The 13822-nt window shown below is 49.3% G+C and overlaps 1 protein-coding gene across 2 annotated transcripts in view; it reads left to right on the top strand.

The window, feature by feature from the left end:
- Cv-c (RhoGTPase activating protein) overlaps nucleotides 1-13822 on the top strand; it is a 246395-nt gene that overhangs the window by 22961 nt on the left and 209612 nt on the right. For both annotated transcript variants that reach the window (XM_076894948.1, XM_076894947.1), the window contains exon 2: nucleotides 1822-2043. In XM_076894948.1, the coding sequence (XP_076751063.1) occupies nucleotides 1864-2043 (180 nt within the window). In that variant the 5' untranslated portion in view covers nucleotides 1822-1863. The remainder of the gene's footprint in view (nucleotides 1-1821; nucleotides 2044-13822) is intronic.

Below are 13822 nucleotides of genomic sequence, written 5' to 3'. Positions count from 1 at the left end.
TTATTTTTTACGAGTTTTCAGTTAATTGGCAGCGACGACACAGCGGAGGTAAACAGGATCGCGCAACGGATTAATGTTTCTCCTCGAATAGATTACTCCGTTTTACGATTTTGCTTTTTCTTCGGATATCAAAGTGAGTTTGTTCGATTAATTTCCAATCGTAATTGTATTTGTACATTTATCGCAGGCCTCGAATTATCTATCGCAAATAGTCGCACGACTCGACACGCTGTTCCTTCGTTCCTGGTGAACGCTGTTAGACCGCGTTTAGCCGTTGATCTCTCACGTGGAAGCGCTGAAATCGCCTATGACGTCGCTCGAGCATCATCGTTCACCTGTGAAATCACCTGACATATTGGGTGCCGACAGGTTTCTCGCGATCCAGACATCCGGCGATTTTCTAATATTACGTCTGCGCCTCGCGGGTCGACTCGTGTTCTCATGCATGACTTTATTGTTGGCGGGCTCGCTGAATGAAACGGCGGTCGTATCCGTGTCCTATAAGTATCCCACTTGACTCGCCGACACAATCGACACACACGATCTCGAGGTAGACCGCTCGATCGTGATTCAAGACCTCGATGACGGAGGCTCGTTGGCCCGTTGAACTTTAAAATGTTCCTCGAACCCCGTGAAAACCGCGGATCCATTCACGAGAAGGGTACCCGCCGCGGCGTGCGAACGTTCTCCGCGTAAACGGACGAAAGCCGGTGACGGGCAATCAAACGAACGGGACGAACGGTTTGATTAATGCTCCAACTACGAAGCAAGTGCATTGATGTCACGCGAATCTATTTTCAGAAGTGAAGCATAACGCTTTGTGTTCTTTGTCGATGGCTGTCGTTCTTTCGTCGTTCTACTCCGGGTACTTCATTGTCAGAGTCGATCTTTGTGCGTTCGAAGGACTATGCAAAGTTTCTTTTGCGGATCGAGCGTTACGAAATCCGATTGCGGAGCGAGCAGTGGAAGAGAATCGCAAGCGTTGCGTGAGATAATCAGTGCAACGGTGTAAAACAATCGGTAACAGCGGACGAGGGAGGGAGAGGTGGTGAAAGAAAGGGGAACGGGTACAAAGTAGGGCGATAATTTCAGATTAGGCTTCTCACATTTCGGTGGGCAGACTAATCTGCGAAATATAATTAGCCCCGGTGACTAACGCGAACGGTTCTGCTAAATTTAGCCAAATGCAATCATAACAGCGCAGGTGGCCATTTTACCCTTTTCAAGTGTTTGACAAGCCGGGATTATGCGAGCCGCTATACGCAGCGCGGCTAGTAGTGAGTCACACTAGGGCTAATTATAATCCTTTCGCCCGTAGGTATCCACCGTGTCTGTCCTTTTGTTCTGCTCTTTCATCGTATCAAACGCTAATTTGTGTACCCCGCGATAATAATATTAATTACTGTTCCTTTTGAAGAGCAAATATGAATTAAAGGGGGACGGGGAAGTCCTTTACGACCTGACGAGTGTATAAATCACTCTTGGCCAACGAGGACTTTCGCTTGGTTTCTCAATCGCTAGAACGCGACGATAATTAACAACAATCCCGATTGATTAAAGTCAAACGTTTATCTATATTTCCCTGGCATTTAAATGTAAGCGATATCTTATTGTTAACGAATAAAATTGATTCGAAAACGATGTGCAAAGCGGAACGATGAAGTTGCGAAACGGTACCACGATGGCGCTATGATGTAATTCCGATAACCGATGTGACTCGAGAGGTCACAGGGTTATCACACGCCGCGGACGCTTCTTTAATTATCTCCTCGATCCGCCACGCGTTGAGTCACGCTGATCGTCCCATTACTTCCGTTACAGGTGCACAAGAAAATGCGCGTAAGGTCAAGGTGACGGCAGACCATGGAGACCATACAAGACAGCGGCGGGCTGCAGGTCGATGGCTCGAGAAGAATTGTCGCTGGGAAAACGGTGAATCGGTTGAAAATAGTGGAAAGCGATGAAAGTGGCAAGGTGCTGACCGCTACCAAATCGGAGATGGATCCTTACAAGGAGATGGAGCTGTATCTCGCCAAAGTCAACGTGAGTATTGGGAGCCAGATTTCCATCCAACAATTATTAAATCGTCGCGTTACGATCGCGAAGAATTCGCGGCAATTACAAAACTGTCGAGCGAACAGATCCCCCTGCGACAGCGATTGCAGATTTCGATAATTTTAATCACTCCCGAGCGCAAGCGACAGTTTTAATCAAGCGTTAATACAATCTCGTTCGCGCGACAAAACTCTTTCCCAAACACGACACAACACGGTTCAGTTAGGAATCGATCATCAGCTTTATCGATGCCCTCGCCGAGAGCGTGCACGACAAATTGAACCTGACGGCGTGATCGCCGTGCAAGATTCCAAAACACGTTTTGGTCCGCCTCGTCGTCTTTTTCTCCCCGCGCCTTCTCTTTTTATCCTGCCTTTACCTAACGCGGTACAGTTGTTTTAGAGGCCTCGACTGCAGGGCTAAACGCCTTGAATGACACCCGAAAGCGCAGGCCAGTTTTCGCCTTCGAGGCTCGCCTTTCAACGTCGCGATCGACGTCGGACCTGACGCGAAATCTTATTCAACTTTTATCTCTCGGAACTCGTTCTCGCACACATCGATAAGCCACCGACTGTGTACTACTCGCAGCGTATCGTTGATAATTAGAAACGATCCAGTAAGTAATCTTAATTTTTCTCTTCCTCCTTTTATCATCTCCAACGTCGAAGTTCTCGCAAGCAGAACTCCGTTCGCCAGCGTTCTCCAACGAACTAAATACCGTGTCGTTCGATTCGCATCGACAGCAAACGATCCAGCGATCGACGATTGTTATCTCGTTGGAATCCCTCTTACTCTCATCGATCGCCTAAATTGGTACACCTGTTCCGGAATCTCGGACCATCGAATTAAACGGGTCGTGGCAGCGGCGGCAGCGGCTGTGGGACGTGAAAGAAGGCGCTCGCGACCGGTTCCACGTCCGCCGGAGTCAAAAGCTTGTACGTGGCCGCGGTACACGGTATCCGCGGTGCAATTATTTCTTCTGGAACGTGTCGGTGCGTCGATGCAGCCCGTCTAAGCCGCGTGCGGACGCGCCGGTGCATGTCGACGCTGCAACGCCGACCGTCGGGGTGATATTCGCGCCGCTCGAACAGGAGGATGCCGATCGGTCCGTCCGCGCACCGGACGCTGTTTCTAAAAACGAGCCGACGCGGAAGCAGTCCGTCATTCCTCCCACCATTTCCCGGGGGCGTTACGTGACTCAGAATTTTCCTCAAACCTGACGACCACTTATTTTCCTTGTTCCGTTGCTCGAGCATCCTTGCAGGAACTACGACGACGGAGTGAGAAGACTGAGGCTTCAGTGAAATGTTTTGTTAGATGGTATAGATAGTTTAGGCTATGATCGAGATGGAGCCGTGACTGAGGGCTTTTCATGGATGCTACGTGGTTAAAAATTTTCTCCGTAGATTAGGATGATTCTTAGTTGCAGTTGTATTCTAACCTTGGCTAAGAATTCGTTTGGGTAGTCCTGGAAATGTGTCCCAGGGTTTCTGAATTTGTCGAACCTCATTCATCGAGATTCTGATATTCGTCCACGTACTTGGATCCCCAGGGGATTTCACGAAGCTCGGCAGTCGAAGAGATTTGGCCAAGGTTGCTCTTCCAGTCAAGCAGCTCCCCGCAGAGTTCAGCCTTCGATCGAATCGTATTCTGCGTTCCTCGATTGCTGCGCGAACGACAGCCTTCTCCTCGATCTTCCGTTTCACTGGTATTTCGCGGCACTGAGGGGAGCAAAGGAGGTCAAAGGCCAGAAGCGACCGCGAGAAGAAAAGAGAAAAAAGATGAACGCGTGGGCTCGAGGGCTGTTTCCCTTGCGCGAACCGCGCGAACCCTTTGGTTCGCACGATCGCGGGAAAAGGGCAAAAAAGCTGGTGTCATCGAGCGCAAAAAACGGCGGAGATCCGTTTTAAGTCATCTGTTGCTCAGCTTGCCGTTGATCGCGCTGCCGCCTCTTCTTTCTAGGCGAACGACGCGAAACGGTGCGGCTTTTTTCCGCCGCGCTAGATAGCCGAGCCTCTGTAGCCGTGTTACTCGGCACGGAGCCATGAGCGAATTAATTGCTTCGCGGGTAATTAATTAAGCGGTTGCGTTGTACAGCCGGAATTAATGGGACAGACGGTACTCGCTGGAACCGGCGAGTGCGTCCTAACAAAGTGTACACGCCGCAGTTGGGGTGGAATACAGATACGGTGAGATATTGAGAAGGTAGCGACGAGATATTAGCGAGTGCATAAATATGTCATAGGCGAGACGTACCTGGTAAATTGATAATAAAATAGTAACGTAGATAGAGAGCTTTTCCTATTCTTTATTCGTCTATTTTTTAATGGTAACTACTACACAGTTTAGTGGTCAAAGTCTATATATAACAATCTGTCGAGGTCTACAGATAACTAAAGATATATACTTGAATTTTGAAAAAGGAACATTTTTGCAACGGCAGTCCATCTAGTTTCACCCTGTAATTAATCGTCCGCCCCAACGTAACCGTTTAATGAACCAATTAAAATAATGAACAGTTACTTAAGCCGAAAGCTCGTGTAGATCAAACGTTCCCCTGAATAATATACAATTCGCTTCGAAGCTGGCGAGCAATTAATTAATGAAAGTAATTCGCCGGCCGTCCGGCTGAATTAATCGGCTAAATTAATTGGTTAACGACCGTCGGTCATTCCGAGAGCTTGGTCAAGGGATTCGCGGCAAGGTCGGCTCCGAGGGAGCCCCGCGAACAAGGTACGAACAGGCTCCCTTGATTCATCGTCTTCGAAAGGCTAAGTCGGTGCATCCGTTTCGCAGAAATCCCATATCGGCACTCGTCAACATCGAACTTCAAAATCCAGACCGATCGACGAAACTTGTTTCGACCGTGCCAAATTTAGGGGCGATCTTTCCACCGTTCGTCGATGCGCTCTGAACAGCAGTCGATGCTGGCTGCGACGCGTTTCAGTGGCTTTCGACGAAGACGTCCGCGACGTTAAGGAGGATGTGCGGCAGTCGCGTTGATGGTTAGCAGGAACGATGGTTTCGATTTCCTGAAACTCTCATATTTGCGAGGCGACCACAGTCGTTAATACTTCGTACAGAATTCTTCAGATCCTCCGCTTCTCTGGTATCGCGAGCACACAACCTTTTTTCCAATTTCGGATAAGCCGTAAATTACAGCGAACACGTTGCAAAGATCATTTTTTCCGGGAAACCGATTCACTCAAGGAAAACAGAAACGCGTCGAGTAATTCCTCGCGAGTTGCATTTCCTTTTATCACGTGCTTATCGAGTTACTCACTGACATTCCGGGAATTAATTCACGTTCGCGCAAAGTGTCTCCCAGGAACGCGAACCTTCCAACGATTGCTACGCGGAGTAATCGATGATTTCTTAAAGTGTAGGTAGAAAAAGCACGTGGAAGTAGGGCAATAGCGATCGAGAAGCATTCAGTGGTTCGTTGGAGGGACAGAGCGTAGTGCTTAGGAATGTTAGCCGGGGTAAATTAATTAAGTGGCCAACGGCGAGGCACCGTTTCGCGTGGAACGATTATGCCGTCGCGCGGGGATTGTCAAGCTTGGGAATGTCGTTCATTGTGTCAGCCATCAGCTTCTATTATTCCTACGCAATTTACGCCTCCGTGGACGCGATCTAGCTACCCGTTTGCTTGGGTGAAGGCGTGGGAGGGAGAAATCGTGCAACAGATTGGCCGGGTGCCCGATCACTCGGCCCGGATTATTGCTTAATGATCGTGTATCGCGGGGAAGTGTTTTGTGGTCGACGAATCGCGGCGGATTCTGCGACGTTCACCTGGCACAGGTGAGTCAGTAGGTCGCCGAAAGTGAGCTCGGTTTTTGCGCCCCTCTGCGCGAGACCACGGCTGAAATTTCTTGCCGATGCAAGGTATCGCCTCTCGCGAGACACGTACTGGATGCAAACCTGAATCGATACGTATAATTTCGTAAAAATTCAAGTTGGTAGCTTCAATAAGTAGAACGAATATTAATCTTCCTTACTCTATTTTTTATTCGATTTCCAAAGTAGGTATCGTTGATTCGTGAAGATTTAACAGCAGTGGTTTCTGAGAAAGGTGTTAAAGAGCGATTAAAGAACGCGTCGAGTCCCCCATTCGAAGTTGAATCAGAAAAGAGAACGTGGATTCATCGATTAGTATATTTAGGTGCGAAGTGAGTTTGCATCGTTCGCGGCGACCACGTAAAAAACTTGATAGGTACTTCGGGAAATTGCATCACCGGGTGACGAGAGTGCCATTTCTAGACGCCTCGCTAAACAGGGAACGAGGAAAGGAAAAAATTGTAAACGTTTTAGGCAACTTCTTTCGGTGAGTTTATGACGACCGATCGTTTTGGCCGACCTCGCGCATAAATCCTGGCGGAGCGCGTGGTTTCAGTCCGATGTAGAAATCGATTGGTAGTAGTCGGAACGAAAGGTTGTTACATCGGGCACGATGCCCGACGCATAATTTAGTTACACGCAACGCGGTACATCTTCTCCTTGATGCGCGTATCTACCGGAGTTGTTGTAAATCGTTTGACCCTCGACGACTAAATTACAAAATGATGTCTGTTTTAACCTCGTGCTACGTTTTCTAATGGACGTCCGCATAAGGGAACGATTCGACGACAATTGATGGGATTACCTTTTTTCTGAACCGATTCGGGGCGATAATCGTGCGAAATCTCGACTCTCGGTTATCCGTGTCGACTATTTGCAGCACCTACGCCTACGAGCAAAAACCATGGACCGTTTCATCGAATAAAAATCCTTTTAAGGGTCGTTGGAAATTCGCCGGTCGTCGCGACACGTCATCGCGGATGCAGCTGCGAATTCTGGCATCTGCTCGAGGATCTGCAGCTTGCGCGTCGAAGGCCTGTCGTTGATCCAAGCTTCGTTTAATCGGCGCAATTTGTAAAACGACAAGAATACCTCCCCGCAAAGTTTATTCGAATTATTGAGCAACGGACACAACGCGCTCGAGTGTTCCTCCTTGCAACAAAGGCGAAGCCCGGCTCCTTCTCCTAATCTTCCACGATCTCCTTATGCAAACACGTGAAACGAATGTTTTTACAATACGTACGCGAGCTCCTCTCTAACATATTTCTTTTCCACTGACAGGCTCCATTTACGCGGCGCGTAAAAATAAACGATGCAACGATGCCCCGCGTAAATCGCGCGCAGGAGAGCGGGCCGCGCGAAGATTCTATCAACACGTTGCAACGAATCCTTCTCCTCCCGTTCGCAACTTTCAACCGCGACTATTCCTTTCGTACGCTCCACGGACGAGTCGAATAAACTCGCGAGCACAATGCGAAACCGCCTCGGTCGTCAAGCAGCCGCGCGCGAACTACTCGGTTCCCATAATCCGGGTTCGTTCGACGGCTTAAAATTTCAATCAGCCCCAGCGACGTCCCGGCACGAATTTATTCCGCGAGGTTACGCGTACCTACAGACGCGCGTTACCACCGGAGATCGGCAGATAGCTATGCAGATAGTGCCTAGCGGAGCGCTCGCGAGAACCGCAGTCACCGTTTACGTTTACGCTTCAGGTCGCCGCGTTCCGTTCTGATTATTATCCGCAACCTCGAGCACGACGCGTTCCTATCGCATCCGAACCCGCGCGAAACGTATTTGCATTAAAGCATCGCATTCCCAACGCCCCGGCGTCGAGCCCAGAGGGTGGGTGGGAAACCTGCCGGGCATTGTCGATCGATTTCGATGCGGAAAAATCGGGGCGTAACGCACCGCACGGGGGTGTCGCGTGTAATCCAGCGCGGTTCCCCGTCGCGCGCGCTCGCTGGGAATTGTTCCTCGAACGGCCCCGCGATTATTGGGACCGTCCACGGGACTGTTACTGAAACGTGGTGGCTTCTCGAGAGTGCACGTGGAAATAAAGGTGTCCCGTATAGATAAATTCGCGAACAGGTTGCAGTTTGCATAGGGAACGGTCGTAGTTTGCATGCCGCGGCGAGGCACACGCGGGCTGAGTGGGATCCGCGTATAGGCGACGAGGTATGTCGCAGAGGGATTAGTATGCGATGGTATACAGGTTGGGTGGGACGTAGCTCGATTCGGGCGTGTTGAGATTGCTGAGATCAGCCACGCTCCGAAATACGAACACCGGAAATCTGAACGCGCTCTTGGCTCGCACCACTCACTCGAGGATATTTTCATCCATCGGTTATCGATTTATTTTATGGATGAAACGAAATTCGATATTCTGTTCCCGTTATTTTTGGGACGATTCTCTTCTTCGATTTAACTTTCTGGAGGCTCGACGATCGATTCTGTGATCGTCGAGTCGAGATTTGGCCATCCGCGTTTTCATCCTCGACGTAGTGGCACAGATCACGTACGCGGAAAGAAGCGCTGTTGGGGGTGCAAGGGAATTCCAAAGAATTTCGAGATACCAGGAACCACCTCGAGTGCAACCAGCCGGATGTCATTCCGTATTCCAACGTTCATCCCCCCCTCCTGTTGTCGCGCTCAGGCGCCGCATTCTAGCACTCACCCTGTTCATTTTGCATCCCAAGATTTAATCTCTCGCGGCGTCGCGCGTCACTCCAGAAGACGATTTATGCTGTGATGCATTGGTACCAGCGCTGGGATCGAGTTTTACGCGGATCGACGATCGATTCGGCAGTCGCGCGTTCATTTTTGCCCGAACGGAACGAATCTCAGCGCAAACGAATGATTGTCCTTCGAAACGTCTCTGTTTTTAGGATTCATGAATATTCAGTGGGTGGGAATAACAGGTTGGTAATTATATTTCCGGCTATTTTACGGGACAGTTTATTGGCGGGCATTTCGGGCGTCGAATTTCCGAAAAATAATGTTTGAACTTTATTACCAGTTTTATATTTCGCAGCACGGGAACCAAGGGCTAACGGTAATCGAATATCGTTACATGAGGTTACGAGTGGTGGTAACGGATAATTATTTAAGCGTAAAGACGTAATTGAAACTTTCGAATAGATCGGAAGGGTATAAAGCGTATCTCTGGTCGTCGTAAATGTTTTCTGAAAATTCTGCCTCGCAAACGTTTACCTCGATCTGCGTTGCGAGGCGGAGTGGAATAACAAATTGTAATTTCATGCGAACGCAGAGTCACAGGGAAAACACGATATTTTATTCATACGGTAGCCGAAAAGCGTAGAAAATATAATGCAAACAGTTTCTCAGGAAGTCCGAAGGTAAAGCCACTGCGGCCTGAACGATCGTCGGTTTTTAACGGTCTGCGGTTCTTCGAAAATTCGTAGACTCGGCTGTTCCATTAATCTTGCGCAAAAAAAGGTGGTTTTATCGGTTCTTACGAAGTCGTATTTTCTTCGAGTCCCGTTCACGAGTCGACTACCCGACGATTAACATAAGATACCTCTCCTTTGGAATCGATAACCAGCTGTAGTCTTGGCAAAAGGCTTTCTCGATAAAAAGAAAATATAATACGCACGGGCAAACTAAGTAAATTCATTTTAAACCAACATCGCTTAGATTATAGCTAACGAAGAAAATTATAGTGTTTATCGCGGGAACGATTATGTTATCATATTAGGTCAGTGAATAGCGAAATTAATATCAGACCGTGCGATAACTTATTAAAAATCGATACTTAACGCCAGCTTCGCTAAGTTTGTCGCGTTAATCGGAACGACAATATTACAAGTTAAAGACCTGCTCGTTTCCCACCTTTTCTATCGCGCTCTCAAATTATTATCATCAACCCCCGTTTGTCAGCTGTAGATAATCACTGCTACTTTATTCCCTTCGTCGTATAATTACAAAGTGCACACTTTGTGCGTCTACCTGAAGTGTCGATAAAATTACAGAAACACGCGGAGGAAGGAAATGAGAATGATCTTTCGTAAATTAGAAAACAGGATAAAATACGGTATCCTGAGGTTTTCTAGAAAGTTCCACGCGGTCGAGCAGGGAATTTCCCGTTTCGCTGGTAGCGCTTAAGCTTCTTCTGGCTTGGTAATGCAGGTGCGGTGCGCGTATTACGAATCGCGCAACCTCGGTAACGAAGGCGGGGGTAATAAAAGAGCATCTCGTACAAAGTTGCATCCCGAGTCGCGTTCCACGACCGGTATCATTTCCAGCGCTACTTGAACGCGATCTAATGTCCAGATGTAATTTACACGAGGCGGGCAGGGCGGCCGCGCGGTGAGTCACACATTTATTAGGCCACTTGAAATTACAACATTCTACCGAGCGGGGGGCGGTATCGTTTTTAATAACCGGCCGCCCTTCATGAATTCGCTGTCGGTTGTTCGACGTGGCGCTAATTGCGCGCGTAAAATTATCATCTCCCCCCGTCGGGCCGGATGAACGACGTTAGAAACAGAAACGTCGCTCGAGTTTATTACTCCGATCTTAATAGTAATCGCCTCGATCGCAATCTTCCTCCCCGGCGACGCCACCTGCTGTAATATCTTGATCGCGCTACCAGCGTCGGTGGGAACGCGAAACGTTAACTATGTCGCGCGACTTTATACGCAATTAAAAGCGCGGCGATCGTTAGAGCGTGTTTAATTTACCGGCCGCGGTTAGTGGTAATCGCAGCTACACCCCGGTTGACATGTCCCCGTTAAATGCCCGCCAGGAATAAATAGTAACGGGGCGAACAATTAATAAGCGGCGAGAAGTCGTACGTTCGCCGCGGTGTACCCCTGCTCGTTCGCCGATTTCCAATGCATAATAATGAAAGGTTAACAAAGCCGGGGGACCCGTGGCTTGGCCACGATCTGCATTCAATGGCTGAAATCAGCTTAAACGTTATCATGTAACCAGCGACACGCGTAGCGGTCGGTGCCGATTTTTGCACCGTAAGTAATTGCCCCGATCGACTTTCAGCCATTCACGGTTTGCGGTCTATGAGTCATTTCTCGTCGTTAGCATTGCTCTCCTTGCCCCGCGAGCGATCCGCTGCACTTTTCTTTACGCAATTCGATGGAGATCCGCGTAATTTTTAGCTATTTCGATCTCCCATTTCTGTCCGCTTCGTTTCGCTCCGTTTTACTCTGTTCCCTTTTTATGTAATTATACGTCAGTGATCGCCAGGTTTGTTTAAAAGTCTGTCGAGCGAGCGCAGAAAATCGCGTTCGCGGGCATTCGAGGGAAAGGACGCGCACGGCCTTGGAATTCCTACGTAACGTTCAAGTTCGCATGCAAATCTGCGGCGAACAGCAAGAGGTTCGCGTACAGACGGAGGCGGAACGTAAATAAAATTGTAAACGCGCGAATAACGCGGTATATGGGTAAATAGAGCGGGCCGGAATGGTGCAGGTAAAATATACGAGAGGCTGGTTCAAAGTGAATTCCCCAGGGACGCCCGTCGTCCGTGGAAAATGCCACTTGACGCGGTTCCAGCGATCTCGTGCTTCGCGGGCTATCGCGTTCAACAGGTTCATCCGATTTCGAACAACGCTCGTGCTTCTTGAAACTTTATCGAGCGCGGAGGAAGTTGCGAACGTCTCAAAAAATTATTTCCTCCGGAGAAAAGAATACTCGAGCTTATCGTTTCATCGGTAATAAAAAGCAATCCGTGGTTGGTCTTCGATTTTATGATTCTTCTGGTATTGACCAAAACAGATATTTTTAGACACATTATTATGTCAGATACGCCCGTTATCGTAGCTACGAAAAACAGGCTGATCGTCGGAAACACTTTATTGGGTCCCATAAACTCGGCTCCATAAACGTGTACGGAAGAACGTAAGAAGAGAAGGAGCTATGCGACCACCGTAGAAAAAGCAGAAACATATGGCGTTCACCGAACAGCCCTGGGATCAAAGTTCACTCGACGCAGGTTAAGAGGCCGTTCGCATCGGGACGATCAGACGGTTCTCCCGTTTCCTGTGGACATACGAGCGTGCCTCCGGGGATCCTTAATTCGACGATGGCCGCCGTTCGATAGGAGAATACAGTCCGAAGAACGCCTAACTGGATAATACACATTAATACGCGGCATGACGCTCGCCGCGGTCGGAGTTGAATCGACGAGGAATATAAAAAAGGCTCGCTTTATCCGGAAAGAATCTTCCAATTAGGATAACGAATGGCCGGGAATTCCGGCGCGGACTTGCCTGGCCCGTGACCGAGAATTAGCTGTTAGTAGGCGATCGCAAACGTGCCTGACTCCTGTGCGTGATTGCTAATTTATCCGACGATCGGGACCTTGGCCCCCAATTTCGTTTCCGTCGACCCTCGGGGCAAGTTTCGCGACGATTCTTTTCGAGGATCCCGATCGAAAACTCGCCTCACCGCGTTAGCGACTATTAGCCGCTAATGGAATCGTCGAGCGAATAACTGTCGGCTCTTTTTCGTGACGGTGTCCACCGTGGGATTAAAGTCCACGCTCTAAGCTCACTCTCAGACGTCCCGGAGCCTCCAACCGCCTCAAACGTTTAATCCTTTAACGATGACGCGTTTATGGTAATTTAAAGCAGCCTAACGTGATTAATTGAAATTCAATGAAGCGATACGCGTTTTACGTTTCCACGAAGCGTAGAGTGGACGTAATTAGAGATACAGGACCACAGTGTTAGTCGATATCCGTTACGGAACGAACGCTGGCGAATGAAAAATTGTCTACAAAGTAACACGGGTGATATAATAATATACTCATTACCATACATCTAACGACGAATGGCAACATTAATAATCTCAGGATACGACGGCGACATTCGCAGATGGAAAGATACGGGGGTTATTAAATCTGCCTCTAAACGGATCAATTGTTAATCAATCGCCAACGCGGGCACACGGCGAGCGAACGGTCCCGTTCGACCGTGTCCCTCTGTCATCGATATCAACGAGGCATTATCGCTCGCGCGCGGAAAAACAAAAACGTGGAGAACGCGAGGGAAAAGGCCAGCGCAGGGTTTAAATAACCGTTTAATAATAGACCACCTAGGGTCGCGGGAGATCGAAAATTAATATTCAACTATATATCGGGAACATTATCGGCATGTCGTGCACGTTCGAATGCGGTTAGCCTTGCGTTCGATAGCTTGATTAACGCGAGAGCCGCAATTAACCTTGCACTTGAGCGACGACGACGACGCTGGCGACGGCGGCGGCGGCGGCGATGGCGGCGGCGGTGGCTGTGGCGGCGGCGGCAACAGCCCCGCAACCTTGCCAGAAATGCAGAATCCTTCCCCGGCCAATGACCGTGGCTGTCGTTCCCTCGAATTCCTCAATGACTTCTTTGTACCAGGCCAGGCCTCTCTCGTTACTTTCACTCTTCATCTCCCGGTCGGTCGGCCAGGTTATACGCGCGCGCCGTGTGTCCTCAGTCGGCGGCGCGCCGTGAATTGCACGCGCTTATATGCACGCAGCTGCGTGTTGCAGCCAGAGAGGTATCCGCCGTTGCCCCGCACGTGGAAGCCAAAGCATTCGCCCGTGTGGGTGGAACTGTGGGACTGCCGTACATCCGGTTGGGTGTGTCGGATGCGTTCGCCGCCGAGATTACGTTCGTACCTCGTTAATTTGAAGACCCCCGTCAGCGATCCCTGGGACGGGGAAAAACGCGCGAAGAACGGAGCGAGTCGATGGTCTCGTTCCTTCGTACGCCTCGCGAGGACGTCCGTTTGGTACGTAACGGCGAAAGGCGTTGGGTCGAAAAATGTCAGCTGCGTGTCGTTACGTCGTGGCGATGGGACCGTGTAAAAGTTCACCCTTTACGCGCTGCTTGACTCGCGTCGCTCGTTCGGTCGTTAATTAGAGTCGAAGTAGGAATGGCTTGAAATCGATTTCTGAGAAATCA

Source organism: Xylocopa sonorina, chromosome 5 (genome assembly GCF_050948175.1).
Source record: "Xylocopa sonorina isolate GNS202 chromosome 5, iyXylSono1_principal, whole genome shotgun sequence".
Taxonomy (NCBI): Eukaryota; Metazoa; Arthropoda; class Insecta; order Hymenoptera; family Apidae; genus Xylocopa; species Xylocopa sonorina.
The sequence above is the reverse complement of the archived record's forward strand: the minus strand, read 5'-3'. Positions and strand labels throughout refer to the sequence as shown.